Below are 18431 nucleotides of genomic sequence, written 5' to 3'. Positions count from 1 at the left end.
CCTATTTAATAAACAACTCAAAAAAAATGAAAGAAACCAAAACAAATGTGGAGAAATGCTAAAAAAAAAGCAAAAGCTGTTTTCATTTATCAAAGTTTGGGAGAGAGTGTGTGACGAGGTGGAGCCAGTCCTCTCCAGGCGCAGGCGTGCTTCATGCTGGCTCCATCCCTGTCCCGGTTTCCATTTCACTCAAGGGTTTGTTTTGGCCTGGCCAACCCAGCTTTCACTTTCGCTTTCGGGCAAAAAGTAAAAGTGCGCAGTGTCCTTTCTTCGGCAGCCCTGGCCTGCCGTACTCCTTCAGCTCCGGGACTCAGTCAGGACTCAGTTGCTGTCGGGAGCGGACGTGCGAAAATCGGGGAAAATCGGTCCCCCCAAAAAACAACCAGAACTCATTCATCAAACATAGGCGTCCCAGTTCCACCACCTCTCGAACCCTATATCCCCCCGAAAGTCCAAGTACAAGTAATTTTAAAGTCCAAGTACAAACAAGCAAAGCTAACTAAAATAGAACGGCACCAGAAACCACCCACCCCCACCACAAACAAACAAACTACCCACCCACCCACCGAACCACCACCACCACCCGAAACGAAACCCACCCAGCAAACAAAAAAGGAATCACCTTGAAAACGGCATAGGGTGCCAGTATATAGGGAGCCACTGGGCAGGAGGAGCACGGCCGGAAAGTGGGCCACCAAATCAACAAGTCGTAAATTAGCCGTGAATTAGCCCCACACCCGGAAATCACCACCAGGTGGAGACCCACTCCCGCGGAGTAAATGGCGCGGCGCAAGGACAAGCCGCGGGTGATTCCCGAGCAGGATGCACGCATCTGTCGAGCCATCTGCCTGTGCCAGCTGACCATGGTGCTGTCCTGCGTGTCCATCGTCTACCTGAGCGTGGCCATCTACTCGCCCTCCCTGAAGTGGGTACCCTCCATACACAGCCCCCATAAATATATCTAACTTATTTATAAATCCCTCCACTTCTAGAGCCTTCAAATCGGGCTTCGAACTGGATCCGGTCATGTGCCAAACGGTGGACCGCCAGATGCCCAACAACTGCCCCTGGGCCTCCTGCGGAGAGTGGTGCCTGACCAAGACCAGCGGCTTCTGCCCCCAGATCCACTCCATAGTGCGGCGCAATGGCACCGATATACAACTGAACAACTGCACTCGGGTGACCAACACATCCTGCGCCATGGTGAGTTCTTTTGGCTGTAATGCCCCTCTAGGGTAGTACAAAGTTGGGGCAATAACTCTATTAATAGAGACAGAAGTCATCATTCACTTTAAAGTTCAGAGAAGCATATTTAACATTGCAACTTTACAACTATAGTATACTGATTTTTATAATAGACCTACTAAGTTTTATTAAGGAGTCTCATTCACTGCCTTTCATAAGGTATTCTTTTAAAAGTATAGGTCTTCAATTATATATAAATTCTTTGGGATGCAAATATCAAAGTGCTCAGATTATTCTTTAAAGAAATAAATTTCTCATATAAGGTTGAAGTTTAAAGTTATTAAAGAGCTTTATAATAATTTGATTTTTTAAGGATCATTGGGACTATGGATTATTTTTTCAGTAATATATATATACGATATATAAATACTTGATCACTGGTAAAATTGATTAAAAATCGAATCTTATTTTCCAACGCCAAACCTTTTGTGACCAACTGTAGCACTACCTTAGGCCATAGGTCCAACCCTAGACCACCCACTGTCAAAGACGTCATCGTCTTGGGCATCCCACTGTAGGGAAAGTGCTAACGTGACTCATCCTAGCCCACTTAAGGTTGTGGCTACTAATGGAAAGCCGATGAGGCATGTCAAGCATTTGCCCCTCCGTCTTTATGGACACTTGGCGCCACGAGAGTTTAACGATCATTGAATGGCCATTATCCTTCGTTCCGTCCTTGCAGATTGACCTGAGTCGCCTGAACAAGTTCAATTGCAACAACGGCACCGCCTGCAACAACATCAGGGGCGTCTTCAACTGCTCCAATGGTAAGGGGTATACTTGTGACCCCCTCTGTAGGATAGCATTAACCGATTGCCTTTACCGCAGGACACTGCAAGAACATGTCGGAGTTCTTCCTGTGCCACCACAAAGCAGATGGGCACACGATCAATTCCCAGAAGGACAACACCAAGCTGAATGGATTCTTCGAGTGTCATGGGGTGCACTGCACCAAGATCAAGAAGCCTTTCAGTTGCGATCGATACTGCTCCAAGATAACGACTACGAATATTAACACGCTCATCATGCATGTAAGTTGGGAAGTATAGGGAGTATAATCTATAGAACTTATAAGAATAAGAGGTTTGGTATCTGCGTTTATCCTTAAAGTTATAAAGAGAGTTTTATATATGTAGAAGATTTAACTTTTAGGAAGACAACGTCATCTCCGCCGATTGCGAGAACGCAGTGGCCTTCAACCAGGCCCGAGGATCCGAGCACGGAGTCCGCATCGAACCCTTTGAGTTCTGGAAGGAGGATGACGGCAACCTGTTGACCAACTGCGCCACAGTCACCCGAGAGTCCGACAATCGCATCACGTGAGTCCAGACCCCATCGAAATAGTAATGATATAAATAACGATACCCAATCCCAAACAGTGCCACGGATTGCCTGAACGGCACCCTCTTGGAGCACGACACCTTGCCGGCCCCCTTCATGAACTTCACCCAGTTCTGGGCGATCTATGACAACAGCACCCGTTCGGTGGATCCCGAGCAGAAGTACCTGCCCAACCAGGCCAACTTGACCATCTTCAGCTGGAAGAAACTGTTCATCAACCTGGAGGGCTGCGTGAACACGCTTCGCGGGGAGTGCAAGGACTTTGTGGCTCGCTATGGCAACGATGGCGATAACAACACCGCCCAGTCACGCTACCAGTGCTACTACAACAAGGTACGTGGGAAACTCCCTGCCCCATTTGAAATCCGCTTCTGGTATCGGATTACTTGAAGTTTCTATTCCCCTTGGCAGGACTCAAACGTGGAGTTTGTGGTTGCACGCTACGACTTGGACAAGGTCTACAGGGAGCTGCTCGTATCGCTGATAGTGCCTATTGTGCTCTTCGTGATTTCCTCTATATCGTTGTGTATCATCACCAAGTCCGTAAAGGTGGGTTGTTTATATTATATATTATACAATTATACAATTCCAATAGAACCCATTTAACCCATATTATATCTCATACTTTTAGGTTGGTGACGATGCCAAAATGCGTTGTGTTTGTGCCGGCGACGATTCGGATAACGATGACAATGGCTTTGGCCCCCGATTGGCCAACAAGCAGCCGGATCAGATGTACGATACAGACGACGATGTGGCCGAGCTGGAGCACCAGGCCGCGGGTGGTCACGAGCTATCGGAACACGCACATCCGCTGGACAATCAAGATATGATCGGCAGCACCAAGTCGCTGATACCACTAAGTCCCGCCGGAGATTCGGGAGCCAGCGAGCAGAACTACGACCAGGATGAGGAGAAGGCCACTACCTGCGATGTGCCCGAGAAGCCACTGGTCATTCTCTAAGCGGCTTGTCACATCGAAAAACATAGGATTCCAAGTAGGACGACTACTGGAAGACCATTAGGAACAGCACCAAACTTTAAGGACCTGTGCATTGTACAAGGGGAACTGAATTTAAATTCTACTCAGCGCATTTATACAACGTTTACACCAACTAACAGAGAAACGGAACGGGTCTTTACTCTTCTTGGTTGAATAAGGATAATCCCACATATATACTGGATGTATAGCACCCAGAAAGAAAAAACAACGAGGAGGTGGCCGAGCTTTATTTACCCAAATCCCCAGTCTACAGTTGCAGCAGATGCGCCTTAGACAAAGTTGCATTTATATAGAGTTTGTAGCATAAACCAACTGACGTCTGCTGAACCAAGAGGAACGGAAAAACACCAGGACAGACCAAGGAATCAGCCTGGTCCACACCTATAGGACTCAGGCATCCGACTCGCCTTAACTCTCGACTTTGTAGCTATGCAATATTCAACCTTTTTCTTAAACTAGTTAAAGCGGAGGAGCAACAGTACCTACTTATATCTGATATACTTATAATCGTATTATAGCAAATAAAACACCATTTGGAATTCTCTCTGAAACGGTGGGACTCACCTTGAGCTCCTCCTGGCGACGGAAGGCTGCGGCCATCATTTCCTTGCGCATGGGATCGGAGATTACAGCTTCGCGAGCCGGTGGTCCTTCACCAAGTTGATTGAGCTTCACCACCACCTGGTTTAAAAAGGATGGGTTATAGAAGGGGGAGAAACTATTTATAAGACTACCCACCTTAGTCTTGTCGTTGAGACCCAAGTACTCGCTCATGAGCTTTCCCATCAGCATCTGGCGCCCTGCAAACCAGAACTGAGCCTTGGAGGGCTCGATGACCTCCTTGGAGGCCTGGGTGCCGGTCAGATCCTCGGTGTTGGTGAACTCCATGCGAATGGTGTCGTGGGGTGGCAGTTGCATGGGATATACAATGGTCACGGCCCCGCGCAGGAGGTTCAAGGCCTCCTCAACGATCTTTAGGGTCAGGGTCTTTGAGGATTTGGCCAACCGCTAAGGGAAAAGAGAGTTACATTTTGAAATGATAAGATAACTGCTGTTCCATAGCTCCAAGTAGCTTACCCTATCCACCATGGCCTTAGCATCGGTTATGGCATTTGCCAGAACCTTCTGCATGGCCTCAGAGGGCTGCTGCCCATTGCGACGCAGGAGCGGGTCCTTGTTGATGGTAAAGCCACCCGACGGGATGCACTTGTCCGCCCAAACATCCTTTAGTTTGAGCTCCTCCCGCTGCTCCTCGTTCAGGCCAATCATTTCACCCGGCAGCATGGTGCCATGCTCAGCCAGCTCCTCGATCTCCATGCAGACACGCTGGATCTTGAGCTGACCATTGTGGAGGGCCACCAGATCGCGCAGCACAGCATCCGTCTTCTCCTTGACACTTGTTTCGAACAAGAAGAGGACCTCGTCTCCGCGTTTCACACTTAGGATAACCATTTTGCACAGAAAATATAGGGACAAGAGCAATAGCCTGCAGATCAACCGGATAGCTTTTTGGAAGTGCCAAAAAAGCCGACAGCTGTAAAGGCAAACAACTCGGTTGCTAGGACCCGTATCGATGGAGACGTGAAAGAGGGTGTTTCAAAACATCTGACTGCACGTTTATTTTAGATCCTTGTGTCGTAAGGTCGAATTATTGCACAATGCGTTTACTTTCTCATTAAGTTCTGCTTACAAACTCCTCCAGCTACAATAAATACTATCCTAACTTAAAATAAACACCTGCATCCTTCCTGGGCTATTTTTTGTCATTTGGTTCTCTTTTTTTTTGTTGAGGGTGATACGGTGCGGTGCGCTAAAGTACAAATAGCCTAGGGTAATAGTTTTGTATATACAGGGAAGCAGCTATCCTGGGGTTGCTAGCCTCTGGCCGGTCATGTGTTACGAACTATGGAAGGGAAACCGCGTTCAGGAAGATGCCCAAGATGCAGCCCCAGCGATGTGCGTATAAATTAACTAGTAGATTGAGCGGCGGCGCAGAGCTGCTCCTGTGAAGCGTATGTGATCCGGGCCGTCACTCGGAAAGCACGGGTTGGCTGGGTTACCTCAGCACGCGCCGGAAGTTCTCCATCTCGTATATACTATTGGATAATCTGCAAGGAAATAGGGCATTACAAATTGTCGGTTTTCAACCTTAAATCGTGTGATTACTTACCTGCCAAAAGCATTAAAGAGCGCCACAATCTCCGTACGCGACAGCCTGAAGATGGGATCCGCTTCGATGTGCGGCTTGTCCCAGAGGCCACTTTCCGTGGCCAGGTTGAGCTTCTCCGAGTACAGAATCTTCAGTGCAGTGCCCAGGCCCTGGGTCTGCAGCTTGCCCCAGAGTTTGCATTTGTCGCAGCCCACACAGCTCATGATGCGGGATATGTTGCGGAACTTCTCCTTGTAGTCGTGCTTGAACTTAATGGAGGCAATGCCGCTACTGAAGAGAGCGTTCTCGTCGAAGTGGGACTGGAAATTCCTGTAAGAAGAGACCATATGAATATTTTTCTAACAGAGGAGAAGATGCCCTTTACTCACTCAACGACAGTCAGCATATCATTGATGGCCAGCTTGACCTCCTCATCCTCCTCGGCTATGCCTGTGTAGTAATCCTCGCGACGCAGATAGGGAGCCGCCTTGGCCAGGGCACGCAGTTCCACCAGATAAATAAAGTAGAGGTTGCGCAGCCAGTGCGGACCCTCACCACCTGTTGTTTCCGGACTGAAGCGACGCTTGAACTCCTTGGCGTTCGGACCCCAGATGCCCTGCGGATCGAGGAAGTCCTTCGACTCGGAGAGCAGGTATTTGGAGCACAAATGGATATTAATGCTGGAGTGGAGACCTGAGATAATGCGGTAAAAGGCGCGCTGTTCCAAGCACACGTCCCGCAGATCCATATGGGGCACGTAGTTGGAGAACTTATTGGCCGTTTCGTTGTTGCCACCGAAGCAGTTCTCCAAGTAGATACTCTTCCAGATGCGGTGCGCCGACTCTCCGCGATACCCGGTGTATCGCTCGGGATTCAGAAGCAGATCTACGTACTGTGAGCCCTCTTCATGGTCGTCTACTATGCAAAAGTCCTCCTCCGCCTCGTCGTGCTTTGCCCACAGCTCGAATTCCCGGTGTGCCTGGTCGCTAATGCTCGTGTCCAGGAATCCCAGAGAACTATCGAAATCCTCGCCATCCGAGCAGGCTCCGCCGCCGCTTTGCGCCTCCCGCGTGTACTGCAAAGATAAGATGCAGTTGAGGAAGTCAGTAAGGTGAGTTAAACAGTTGTGCAAACAGTAGAGCTGAAGTTGTAAGTAAGTCATTATTCCATTGAAGTGGGCTTATTGGTTTTTTACAAGACTGAGAAATGTGTTCAGAAATACATTAATTTAATACGTTCTTAAACTGTATTATCGTTTCTTACATTTATCTTTCAATATAAAGATATCTGGTTAATTATGTTTCTTTTTCTTTGCAAAATGTTTGCGTCTGAAACTCAAGAAAAGAGTCAACAATTCAAGTGCATTTTTTGTTTATGAAGATAAGAGAGACGACGTGTTGTTCGAAACAATTAAAAAACGGAGTATTGAAAAAATATAATTTCAAATACCTCCAGAGTTTAGAAATAATTAGTTTAAGAAGGAAAGTTCATGACCAGGGATATTTAACTTAATTTGTAGTAAATCAATCCGTTTCGCAGATAATTAAATCCAATTGCGAAAAGGGGCGGATGAACGCTTGATGAGATACTAAAACCACGTCAGCATTGGAAAACAAAATCACAGGCCACATCATTAACCCCGCACGACCATTGGGTGATTACAGATGCGGTTCACTCTTGTGGAGCCGCTAACATTCTTATAAAAATAAATCACCTGCAAAACCCATTGAGTTTTCAGCCAGATAGTGGAGTACCACCGATTTTAGATAAGGGCCACAGTCTGATAGCTGGGAAATGGAAGTACCCGGGGACTTACTTTGAACGCCGCCTTCTCCTTGTGCTCGCCCTTGTCCTTGATGCCCTGGGGTATGGATTGCTCCTCGCAGTTCTCCACCTGGCAGAAGCGGATCGCACAGCGACTGTCGTCCGGCCAGAAGGGACACTCCTGCCGCAGGTTCACCTTGTAGAAGCGGAAGAAGTTCTTCACCAGCAGACTTTGCAGCCGGGGATACACCTTCATGTTGTTGAAGTGGTCCACCGTGTCCACATCGCAGCTGCAGTCGTTTATAGATCCCTCCAACTGTGGAATGTATAAATACCACATAGTTTAGTTGGGGATGACAGTGTGTATTTATAGTTACATGCGAAAAATAGGCATACCTTGGCATTCTTAACGGAAACTGATTTGAGATAATATATTAACCCGGTAATATTTTTGATAAGTTCTATCAGTTGATAGCACTAGTTATCTCACTTTTAAGATCAAAACTTTTAACAGTTGAATTAAATTTCTGAAAATTTAAATATGATTCAAGATGAGGAAAACGATTTTTCTGGAAATTACTATACCTAATAAAAAAATCTGAAGGGAAAGAATTTGATCATTAAATGTGACAAATGAAGACGAAATCATCATTTATACCGCCTTTTAGACCTCCGCATATATGGAATAATTACATTAATACCTAACTTTCCCCATATACTATAGTCACTAATGCGCTTTAAACCCACCTCGCAGAAGCAGTTCTTGCTGGTCTTCGCCTCGTCGATGGCGGCGAAGTATCCTCTCGTGGAGTCCGTCCAGTAGAGGAGCAGGAGCAGGACCACCAGGCCGGAGGCCCAAAGATTTCGTTGCACTGTGCGTGTGGTCATTATGTTTTTATTTTGTTGGGTGAGTGATGCTATTTGTGTGGCTCTTGCTGTGACTGGCGCTCTCCGCTCTTGCTGTTGTTGCTGGGTGTTTGTTGTTGCGAGCTCTGCTGTTCACCGTTTCGCCGACGAAGTGCATCTGAATGTGGTTTGCCGACCGAAACGAGCACCTGTGATTCGCACTGGGCCAATTTCACGAGTTTAGCGAGTATTTACGTTCCGCAGCAGCAGCATTGTTGATTTACTTTCGATTCATGATTTTGGACACGTACCTTGGCGTGGTGTGACCGCAGTGCTACAAAATACCACAGTTGCCCGAGCGCAATGCGGTCACACAGCACAGCAGGTGTTTTTAAACAGGTGATAAAGCTTTTTTAAGTCAACTTAGGCTGATTTCTTTACTTTTAGCTTCCCTTAAACCATGGAACTGGATATGTCTTAAAAATTTCACCCCTAATCCATATTTGAAATTACTTTTGAATTTCGCGCCAATTCGTTCTCAACGAGTAAAAAGGCAACCCTCTTTTCAGGGCTGAAACATTATCCGGCAAGGGGTTGCCAGATCAAGAAATTAAAAAGGTATGAAAAGACCGCCTAATTTAAATCAATTAAATCAACATTTTTATTTAAAAAGATTTAAAAAGATTATGATATTTGCTAATTTACATTTCATACATTTCTAGTTTTATCAATTTAAAATTATGTTTTCTTTTTAAACCTATTCAATGGTATATGTTGTTCGTATTAATTTAGTTCACAAAAATTTCAATTTTTGTTTCTTCTTTTTTGTGTGACAGTATGGTCTAAAAAATGTATTTGTATTTATTTTAACGATAAAGAAAATGTTTAATAAAATTTCAAGTACATAAACCATAGATTGATCACACAATTCATATCCTACTGCAAAAGTCTTCCGTTTTTAAATTGAAATACGATCAAACCCGTATGCCAAATGACTTTTGCTGATAATATTCAAGATAACATTCAGTCGTCAATCAATTGATTGCTAAATGTGAATATTGTTATGGGGTTTCTTCTCTCCAATATTGATGCTGTTAATTAATTACCTCAAATATTGATTTCGCCTATTCTTCGGCGTTGAATGCATCTTTTGTTCCCATGGCAAACCCTTGCACCCCTCAAAAGAGGTCGCGACCCTCGGTATGCAAATTGAGGAAACTCGGTCAGATCTCGGATGGAAGCCTTTCCAGCCCAAGATCATCATCATCGTATGTACATCACGCCGGGGGGTGAATTGCTTGGGATGCAGGGCACGGCGATGCTGGCAGCTCGATTATTTTACCATAAATCGCCTTGGGTCTTAAGAAAAATGGACTCGACGGGCTAAATCAGATTTAACCGCAACAGAAAAGGGAACAAAATTTTAGCTTTAGTTGAATTTAAGAAATGTTAAAATGTATGCTTTGAATTTTAATATGAACAACACTTTATATTTAAAAATGAAATAAATTGTTGCATGTTTAGATTAAACTATAACATTGCGATTATAAGATTTAAAAGTACTCATCATGTTTTATAACGTCTTATAATCTTTTCCTTCTAGCTTATACCCTGCCTTTTTTGGTTTGCTTTGATCAAAATATATTTTTCCCCAAAAAAACTCCTTTTATACCACACCTGAGCATCCTATTTCTTCTTAATTCCATCCGAGCCCATCACAAGTTCTCACGGAAAAAGTGAAATTACGACAACGGGATGACTTAAGCCAAAAAAAAAGATGAACCTTAAAAAAACGGGGAAAATCTCCGAAAAAAATGTACCGAACGAAAGGGTTTAATCATTTTTTTTTCAAATAGGACGATTAATGCAGAAAAAACGCAGACACAAACATGTGTGGCCAAGGGACAGGGCGGCGACCCTCGGCATTGTTCGAATTGAAAAGGAATCACCGCGGACTCGGGCGAGCGATTTGCATACGCAGGACGAAGGCCAAACCACCACCGCCGACTCCTTATCTATTTGCCGGAGGTCCTCGGCACCAGGTATAAACGATCTCGCTCTCGCTCGCACGGAATGATAAATACTTTTTTCATTCGATTTTTTTTTTGATGGAGTTTTTTCACTTTTTTATACCACTTTCGGTTTTTTATGCAGCATTTTATTCAAATTTCTAGCCGATCTGGTCGTGTGAAGTTTTGTCTTGAGAAGATTTTGCCCCGAAACGGAGGATGCGCGACGGCTGCGTGTCTCTCGGGGGATCGATCGAAAGGATCGAGCCTGGGAACATCCGCGAAGGACGCGAAGGATTGTCTCTCTGCTCATTTGCCTAGACATCGGGTTACGCGTAGAAAGCACTAGACAATGGGTCGGAAATGGGTGGCGGTGCTAATTAGTAGTATATTATGACTGTCCCAGAGATAGCAGACTAACATTGTTATTATATCAAAGATTAGCAAGTAATCTATACCTTAATAAAGCTCCATAACCAACTGATTGAATACAATTATATAATTGAAACGTTTTATCATCAAACATCTATATAATAACCTAATCTTTATAATTGTATAGTTGGTATAAATCTTGGCATTTAGATCCTATAGTTTAAGAACACAATATTTTGAACTATATTAAAACTTTATAGTTTACAAACCCCCAAAATGTTTAATTTTAGGATAGAAATAGCCCCCATAGATCATCTTTAATATCATAATCTTGCTTTTGTACCATTCTTTTTAAAAATATTTGTTTTCTTAGAAGTTAAAATCTTATGGGCACTATTTTTGCAAACTTAATTTCCAATCACCAACCATTTCAGAACCCCTTTCCCCTTCCTATGCAAATCTATTGACTGATTTCCCCGACCCACCGCAAATCCCCTGCTCATCGGCTTACCCACTTTTCCCAGGCCATATGCAAATGCACTTAGTTGCTCATTAGATTCGCGCGCTCGTAATTGCAGTCTGCAATGTTTTGGCAACAGGGCGACGTCAACAGCTCCTCAAGATCGGGCCCGGCACCGGGAGTTGCGAATTAGCATATGTAACAAGATGTTGGCCAAAGGATGCGAGGCAGGCACTTGAGATTTGCATAACTGAGCCGCGGACACAATGCAAATGTGCAGAAATGATCGGCCCAGGAAAGGGGTTACATTAATCCGCTAAAGTAGGCACACTCCGGGGGTTCTTTTCGCTTGCCAAAAAGAGGCATTAGGGCGCTAATAAAAGTGTCTGCAAAATGGCTGTAAAGTGGAGGGGAATACCAATCCGACTCAGCTGTAGACCTGTGTTTTATGGCCAAGAAAGGGTGTTGGACAGGTAGACAGGTGATGGTCTTAAGAGAGACTATGGCCGCTCTTCGGCAGAGCGTTGGTCTCGGCCCCTTCCGCACACTTTCTCCGGAGAATTCCCGGCCTTGGCGGCTTACCGCCGCTGAGAACCTGGCGTGCTGGTCAGTCGGCTTTTGGCTTTCGCAAGGTGCAGTCGCGTCGTGATCGCATCTTCTGGATAACCACCAACCCGAAAAGAGATACCGAACGCCCGAGGATCGTTCTATATTACCAAACCATTGTGAGTGGCCTTTCCTACCTGTTTTCGCTGCACTTTGCATATGGCGGGCACTACCGAACAGTGGATTTCCGGATGGAAACCGATTCTCCTGGCCGCCAGCTCACAGCTATGCGTCTGCAGGCGTACCGTTACCGATCTTAAGATCCCAAAAGAAAGCCAAGCGACGGCATGGTGGGATGCTGGTGGTGGCCAACCGAGAAACAGAAGTCGCTTAACTTGTTCGTGAGCCACCGCCGAGCCTAAGGCGAAGAATTCCTCCAACTCTCCGACGTGGTCTTCTACGTGACTTTGCGCGTCTTTCTCATTTCTCGGGTCGGTTCGGGACTTTTATGGAAGTGCTAAAAACGAAAGACCAGCCAAACAAAAGAAAACAAGAAGCGCTTTTGCAAATTGACAAATCAACTACGATAGTCTCAGTGTTTGGGCCCGAGTGTCGTTCACAGCTAAGCCAAACGGTTGTGTTTGTTTTGAAAGAAATCTCTTCTTTTCTTTCGCCTGGCGAGAAATTCAAATTCCTATAAGCTGGAATGCCAAGTGGTGCCCATACAACACTCAAGAACCGAAGAATCGAAGCAGCGAAGAATCGAAGCAGCGAAGAACCGAAGAATCGAAGCACCGAAACGAACTGAAAGAGCGAAGAACGCTATAATGCCGTCGCGCCTTATGCATCTGACCCAGTTTTTGGTTTTGGTGCCGGACTTGGTATTCATGGTGGCGTAGGCGTGGTGGCCTGACAGAATGGGGCAGGAATGTGTTACCCAGAGGAGGAGGCGGCGGCGGAGAAACGGCTTGCTTGACCCAAAATGCGTGCTAGCACTTTCTAGCCCTTGCCATCATCAGCTGGCCAAATAAACATAACACTATTTTCCTGGTCCGTTGAGAAATTTCCGGTGTGTAGAAAGCTTTTTGTTGGCCGCACGTGATTGGGGAAGCCCGACTCCGACTCCGACTCCGATTCCGACTCCGATTCCCATTGCCAGGCCGCATCAGTTGCCGAAACCCCAAGTGCACTTTCGCTGAGTGCTGAGCGATCTCGAGATATCTCTATCAGAGGTTTCATTTCGTACTAAGTGCTTTCTATTTCATTCATTAAACGGCTTCGTTTCGTTTCCCTAATTGTGGCCCAAGAATGCCCTGGCTTTTACCGACCTCTCCGACTGCCCATAATTATTTGCATGGTCTTCATCTGCGTCTTTACGGTCGGTGTGTGTGTGCAACCAGTTTTGGGTTTTTGGCTTACAGCTCTCTTTGGCCGCTTCCACACTCGTTCTGGGCAACCCAGATACATGGATTATGGCCCGAATGGAGCCGGAGTGGCCCGTTACTCGGCGCGCACCGCTACGTATACGTAATATTGAAATGGGGCACCTGGCCCGCAGAACCAGAACCCGAACCCAAAGTGCGTAAACTGGTTTGGGCTTATCGCACACCTTGCCTCTCGGAGGCACATAACATCTCGATGATGACGATGACGGCTCTTTCTAGGCCAATGATCTCTGGGCCGCTGCGTGTGGCAGATGACCATGCCCCCGAGCTGGCGCATTACGTCACCTGGGGGCCGGGGTTACATGGCCCCGGGAATCTTGATGATTCAGTCGCCATGGCCGCCACCTCGACTTTCACTTGACCACCGCTAATTATCTCACCTCTTTCTCCAACCCACCCATCTCACGCTCTCCTTCCATCTCTGCAGATTCTTGGTAAGAAATGAGCACGTGCTGACCATGTTGGCCCATCGAAGCATGCAAAGACATCCCAGCACAATGAGCCGCCTTGTTCTGCCCCTGATCTTCGGCTTCCTGCTGGTCAGTGAACCATGGCCATCGCAGGCCCAGGATGAGTCACTGGCTGGCAGTTTTCTATCAGGTACAAATCTTAGTCTTTTGTATTTCATTTGTTTTTCACATTTTACAAATATCATATAACGTATTAAAAATATTTTGTGTAACTTCATAAAATTAAATTACTAACAATTAAATTTAAAAAAAATTAAATTACCTAACAAATTGATGTAAGCAAGGGTAGACATATTAGAAAAAGTCTGAAATACATATTCTGCAGTTTAATGATACAACTTTTTATCCTACGTAAAAATTACATTATTATATTATTCACTGACATTGAGATTATTAACTTAATTTGGAACCCAAATGGAAATTACTGAACCAACTTGTGCAGGGTTTCTAAGTACTTCTAAAATCATCATCCTGGAAATATTCAAGATCGTAACATTTTTAAAATGGTTCTGACTTCCCAGGCCTTTTGAATACCATAACGAGTACAGCAGATGCCAAGGATTGTCCTGGAGTATGTGTCCACACCCTGGCTACTTTGATATGCTATGAAGTTCTAGACGATGTGGCCTGTCCCTCGGCCAGCATGAAGTGTTGCATAGAGAATGCTCCAGGTAAGGTAGATCTCTGACTAATCCCACTAAAATGTATAAACCATAAATATTTATAGCTGGTAAAAATGCCACTGCTGTAAGAGCCACAACAACGCCCAAAACCACAACCACGGCCAGCACCACTACCACTCAGAGGACAACCACTACGGTGGCCACGACAAGCACCACAAAGCGCACCACCACCACCAGCACCACGCCAAAACCCAAGCCAAAGCCACAGACCAAGCGACCCGCTACCAGCACCACCACAAAGGCCACGGCGGCCACCACCAAGAAACCCAGCACCACCAAGAAGGTGGCCACTGCCAAGCCCAAGGACAAGGAGGAGGCCACCAAGGCGGAGGATGCCAACAGTAAGTTAAGGGAACTCCCTAGAATTAGTACAGAATGTGTAATAGTTTCCACAAATTGAAAAAAATATGATTAACAAATATTATATGCCTAAACTTATATCATGAACTATTTTTTAAGCTATTTTAATTTTAATAATGCTACGTAATTTCACGATATTTTTAGAGGACTGCACCGGAGTCTGTGTGGCGGATCGCATTGCGGAGTACTGTGAGGCGTATTTGACTAGCGATGGTCTGTGCAAGGAGGGCACCAAGTGCTGCGTCTCCCTGGACGAGTACTCCAATGGCAAGCTGCCCAAGGACATCTACATTCCAGCCAGTAAGTAACCGGCATTATAGATGTTTTCCGCTTACCAACTCCTGTTGTGCCGCCAGAACACATGAGCAACTTGAAGCCCAATCAGACGCTCTCCGAGAAATCAGCTCCACCGAAGAGTTCCAGTACGACCACTACAAGTAGCACCACTACCACCAGCACCACCACCACTCCGGAACCGGCCAGAACCAACAATAGTTCGCCAAAGCCCAGCAAGCACAAGAAGCATCCGACAACCACGACCACGGAGGCTGCGGAGGAGGATGAGGATCAGGAGACGGAGGAGGATGGCGAGGAGGAGGAGCCACCGCTGAGCAACAAGCTGAAGTCCGGACAGGGTCAGGGTCAGGTCCTCAAGGAATGCGAGGGCGAGTGCATGAACGGGATATTCGCCATCTTCTGTGATGACATCGATTCCGAGGCTTTTTGTCCGGGAGAAGGAAGTTGTTGTGTGACTGGAGGCGCTTCGGAGGCACCACCAGCCTCCAAGGCTCCACCAACGAAGCCAGCCATCAAGCATGCACCCAAGCCTGCCGCCAAGCCAGCTCGTCCCGCCTCTCCACCGCCACCACCCCCTGCTTCCACTTCCGGAGGAGGAGGAGGCGGCGGAGGAGGTGGAGACTTCCTGTCCCAGATCATATCCTTTGCGGAGAGTACTCTGAACTCCCCAGCCCCGCCACCACCGCCCCCGCAGGCGCCGGTTCAAGTGCCCCGCTGTCCAGGATTCTGTTTGCTCAACATCATGGCCGCCTTCTGCGAGCGACCCTCGGTCCTGGTCTCCACACCCACCACCTGCGCCAAGGGATCCGTGTGCTGCGACAACTCGCGGGCTGGAGCACCCAAGCCCAAGCTGCCACCGCCCACGCCCTCGCCCACGGCCCCGCCCACTGCTCCGCCCTACGTCCTGCCCAACACTCCGAGTCCCGATCCGCGAGAGGAATGCCCCGGCTCCTGCATCGTCAGCCTGCTCAGCTTCACGTGCTTCAGTGAGTTTTAAAATTGAAAGACATATAATTTAAGTAGATTACGGAATATTTTAGAAAACTTAAAAGGAAACCTTTCTGAAATCAAGAAGGAACTACTTTTCAGATCAATTTATCTTAAAGCATAAATCTAACACTTAAATATTATTTTCCCATCCCAGAAAACGCCGAGATGACAGACATGTTCCGCTGCAAGCGTTCCGGCCAGATTTGCTGTGCGCCCAAGAGCAAGATTCTGGAGAAGCAACAGTTCCAGACGCGCAACGATACCGCCTACTACCCGGCACCGCCTCCGCCGCCTATTGGTCCACCCCAGGCATATCCGCCGCAGACGCCACCCTACTCCTACATGAACAACCCACCGCCACAGGGACCACCACCACCGCAGATGGCCCCACACCATCCCAATCCCTACCAGCCACCGCCGCCGGCGCCCAACTACGGCGATTACTATCCCGTTTCTGGACCAGCAGGACTTCCACCACAGCCCCAGACGACGCCGCCCACCACGACCACAACGACCACCACCCCAAGGCCACATGTCTACTCCAAGTACGTTTGCGGGGTCAAGGGAACTCTGCGAACAGGACGAGCCCAATCCCAAGCTCTGTCCCTGGTCTCCTACGCCCGTGCCAAGTACGGAGTACAGCGAACAGCTCGCCAGCTCACCTCCTCCGCTGGGTACGCCGGGAACTTCAACAAATCTAATGAGAGACTGGTCCTTGGGTCCGCCATTGTGCCCATCCAGATCCACAACGACAAGCTGGGCGACCTCGTCGAGTCCAGCAGTCTGCAGAGCAACCAACTGCGCTCCTATCACAATCACCAGGAGTCCATGAATCAGCCCGATCTGGTTTATCCGGAATACTATCAGCAGCAGCGATCGCTCCACGGACTCCAATCCAACTTCAGTGGGCGGCGGAGGGCTCGAGTGGTGGGCGGAGAGGATGGCGAGAACGGGGAGTGGTGCTGGCAGGTGGCTCTGATCAACTCCCTCAACCAATACCTCTGCGGAGCAGCTCTCATCGGAACCCAGTGGGTCCTCACGGCAGCCCATTGTGTAACCAAGTAAGTGAAGCCAGGAACTTCTCACTTATTTAAGAAGAAAATGTTCTTGAAATCAAGTAGAAAGGGCTCTTGATTTTGTTTTTTGAGAGAGATTAAAGTCAAAATCAAATTTTTTTATTTGAGAGTTTCTACTCGATCTTATTCAGAAAGAAATGATCTCAATATCAAGAAGAAAGTGATCAAAAGTTCGTTTTGCGAGATGCTCTACCTTGGGAAAATGGTAAAATATGTATAATATTTTTTTTATGTTTACCCCTTCAGCATTGTTCGCTCGGGAGACGCCATCTATGTGCGTGTGGGCGACTACGATCTGACCAGGAAATACGGCAGTCCGGGCGCCCAAACCCTGCGCGTGGCCACCACCTACATCCATCACAACCACAACAGCCAGACCTTGGACAACGATATTGCCCTGCTGAAGCTCCATGGCCAAGCGGAGCTGCGGGATGGCGTGTGCTTGGTGTGTCTCCCGGCTCGAGGAGTCAGTCATGCGGCGGGCAAGCGATGCACCGTGACCGGATATGGATATATGGGAGAAGGTACAGTTGCCAGATCCCCAAAACCCTCTCCAGGAAATCTCTAACTCTTGGTCTTCCTTTCAATAGCTGGTCCCATTCCCCTGCGAGTACGTGAGGCAGAGATTCCCATTGTGAGCGATACGGAGTGCATCCGAAAGGTGAACGCCGTGACGGAGAAGATCTTCATCCTGCCCGCCTCCAGTTTCTGTGCCGGCGGCGAGGAGGGACACGATGCCTGCCAGGGCGATGGAGGCGGTCCTCTGGTTTGCCAGGACGATGGATTCTACGAGCTGGCCGGCCTCGTTTCCTGGGGATTCGGCTGCGGACGCCAGGATGTGCCCGGCGTGTATGTGAAGACCTCGTCGTTCATTGGCTGGATCAACCAGATCATCAGCGTGAACAACTTATAGTGAGGAATCTCTCGCATAGGACAGACACAAAGACACCATGTGAGGGAGGAACCCCGCTCTTGTGGCAATTTCCTGGCCAGAAATATTTATGAAAAGATTGGCCCGGTGTAGCCTACGATTGTTTTCAAGGGGTTCCCGCTCTTCGACTGCTAACGTAAACCCATCCTAGTGTAATCTATTCATACCTAACCTAGCCCTAACTCTAATGGCTCGAAACCCAGAAAGCAACTATATTAACTATTACGATTATCGGTAGCGTAGACGGCAATCTTTAAAAGTATTCCCCTATTTGATAACGCCCTATGGTAAACTGTTTTTGTATATACCAAATAAATACAAAAAATCTTCGGTTATATAAGCATGTGTTTGGAGTTTGAGTGGGGCTAAAAACTACTTTTTAAATTAAAAATCTATTTTATTATGTATATCCAATTTCTACTTCCTGTAGCTTAAAAATAAAAG

At 47.0% G+C, this 18431-nt stretch overlaps 4 protein-coding genes across 5 annotated transcripts; 2 read left to right on the top strand and 2 right to left on the bottom strand.

Moving 5' to 3' along the window:
* The first annotated feature begins 178 nt into the window (after nucleotides 1-178).
* LOC108034838 (uncharacterized) lies at nucleotides 179-4140 on the top strand. Its single transcript, XM_017109960.3, has 8 exons — nucleotides 179-925; nucleotides 993-1203; nucleotides 1928-2012; nucleotides 2074-2276; nucleotides 2398-2564; nucleotides 2625-2919; nucleotides 2998-3135; nucleotides 3218-4140. The coding sequence occupies exons 1-8, from the start codon at nucleotides 780-782 to the stop codon at nucleotides 3548-3550; spliced, it is 1578 nt and encodes a 525-aa protein (XP_016965449.1). The 5' UTR covers nucleotides 179-779; the 3' UTR covers nucleotides 3551-4140.
* On the bottom strand, nucleotides 3837-5041 carry LOC108034390 (cilia- and flagella-associated protein 298). The gene is made up of 4 exons (XM_017109272.1): nucleotides 4667-5041; nucleotides 4328-4597; nucleotides 4154-4270; nucleotides 3837-3857 (listed from the first exon to the last, which is right to left on the bottom strand). Exons 1-4 carry the CDS (start codon nucleotides 5039-5041, stop codon nucleotides 3837-3839), a joined length of 783 nt encoding a protein of 260 aa, XP_016964761.1.
* A 142-nt stretch (nucleotides 5042-5183) lies between these two features.
* On the bottom strand, nucleotides 5184-8668 carry LOC108034839 (ero1-like protein). Of its 2 annotated transcripts, XM_017109964.3 has the most exons (6): nucleotides 8250-8385; nucleotides 7899-8029; nucleotides 7555-7818; nucleotides 6128-6813; nucleotides 5760-6068; nucleotides 5184-5697 (listed from the first exon to the last, which is right to left on the bottom strand). In XM_017109964.3, the coding sequence occupies exons 3-6, from the start codon at nucleotides 7756-7758 to the stop codon at nucleotides 5646-5648; spliced, it is 1251 nt and encodes a 416-aa protein (XP_016965453.1). In that variant the 5' UTR covers nucleotides 7759-7818; nucleotides 7899-8029; nucleotides 8250-8385; the 3' UTR covers nucleotides 5184-5645. The 2 variants fall into 2 exon arrangements, with proteins under 2 accessions (XP_016965453.1, XP_016965451.1); XM_017109962.3 differs by lacking the exon at nucleotides 7899-8029 and having other exon boundaries at nucleotides 8250-8668.
* Nucleotides 8669-11809: 3141 nt separating this feature from the next.
* Nucleotides 11810-18330, top strand: LOC108035699 (protein masquerade). Its single transcript, XM_017111420.3, has 9 exons — nucleotides 11810-11914; nucleotides 13608-13780; nucleotides 14172-14321; nucleotides 14378-14674; nucleotides 14838-14993; nucleotides 15050-15976; nucleotides 16135-17041; nucleotides 17303-17580; nucleotides 17647-18330. Exons 2-9 carry the CDS (start codon nucleotides 13639-13641, stop codon nucleotides 17967-17969), a joined length of 3180 nt encoding a protein of 1059 aa, XP_016966909.1. The 5' UTR covers nucleotides 11810-11914; nucleotides 13608-13638; the 3' UTR covers nucleotides 17970-18330.
* The last annotated feature ends 101 nt before the right edge of the window (nucleotides 18331-18431 follow it).

The sequence above is a fragment of the Drosophila biarmipes genome, chromosome 3L (assembly GCF_025231255.1).
Source record: "Drosophila biarmipes strain raj3 chromosome 3L, RU_DBia_V1.1, whole genome shotgun sequence".
NCBI classification, from domain to species: domain Eukaryota; kingdom Metazoa; phylum Arthropoda; class Insecta; order Diptera; family Drosophilidae; genus Drosophila; species Drosophila biarmipes.
This window is presented reverse-complemented; position numbering and strand designations above follow the sequence as displayed.

Coding starts and splice junctions, on each gene's coding strand:
- LOC108034838 (XM_017109960.3), top strand. CDS start 780: ATGGCGCGGCGCAAGGACAAGCCGCGGGTGATTCCCGAGCAGGATGCA. Junction 2,013..2,073: donor CGTCTTCAACTGCTCCAATG/GTAAGGGGTATA, acceptor CCTTTACCGCAG/GACACTGCAAGAACATGTCG. Junction 3,136..3,217: donor TCATCACCAAGTCCGTAAAG/GTGGGTTGTTTA, acceptor TCATACTTTTAG/GTTGGTGACGATGCCAAAAT.
- LOC108034839 (XM_017109962.3), bottom strand. CDS start 8,390: ATGACCACACGCACAGTGCAACGAAATCTTTGGGCCTCCGGCCTGGTG. Junction 6,814..7,554: donor AGGAGAAGGCGGCGTTCAAA/GTAAGTCCCCGG, acceptor TTATCTTTGCAG/TACACGCGGGAGGCGCAAAG. Junction 5,698..5,759: donor CTCTTTAATGCTTTTGGCAG/GTAAGTAATCAC, acceptor ATTTCCTTGCAG/ATTATCCAATAGTATATACG.
- LOC108034390 (XM_017109272.1), bottom strand. CDS start 5,041: ATGGTTATCCTAAGTGTGAAACGCGGAGACGAGGTCCTCTTCTTGTTC. Junction 4,598..4,666: donor CTAAGGCCATGGTGGATAGG/GTAAGCTACTTG, acceptor CTTTTCCCTTAG/CGGTTGGCCAAATCCTCAAA. Junction 3,858..4,153: donor GTCGCCAGGAGGAGCTCAAG/GTGAGTCCCACC, acceptor ACTTTGTCTAAG/GCGCATCTGCTGCAACTGTA.
- LOC108035699 (XM_017111420.3), top strand. CDS start 13,639: ATGTTGGCCCATCGAAGCATGCAAAGACATCCCAGCACAATGAGCCGC. Junction 13,781..14,171: donor GGCTGGCAGTTTTCTATCAG/GTACAAATCTTA, acceptor CTGACTTCCCAG/GCCTTTTGAATACCATAACG. Junction 17,581..17,646: donor ATATGGATATATGGGAGAAG/GTACAGTTGCCA, acceptor TCCTTTCAATAG/CTGGTCCCATTCCCCTGCGA.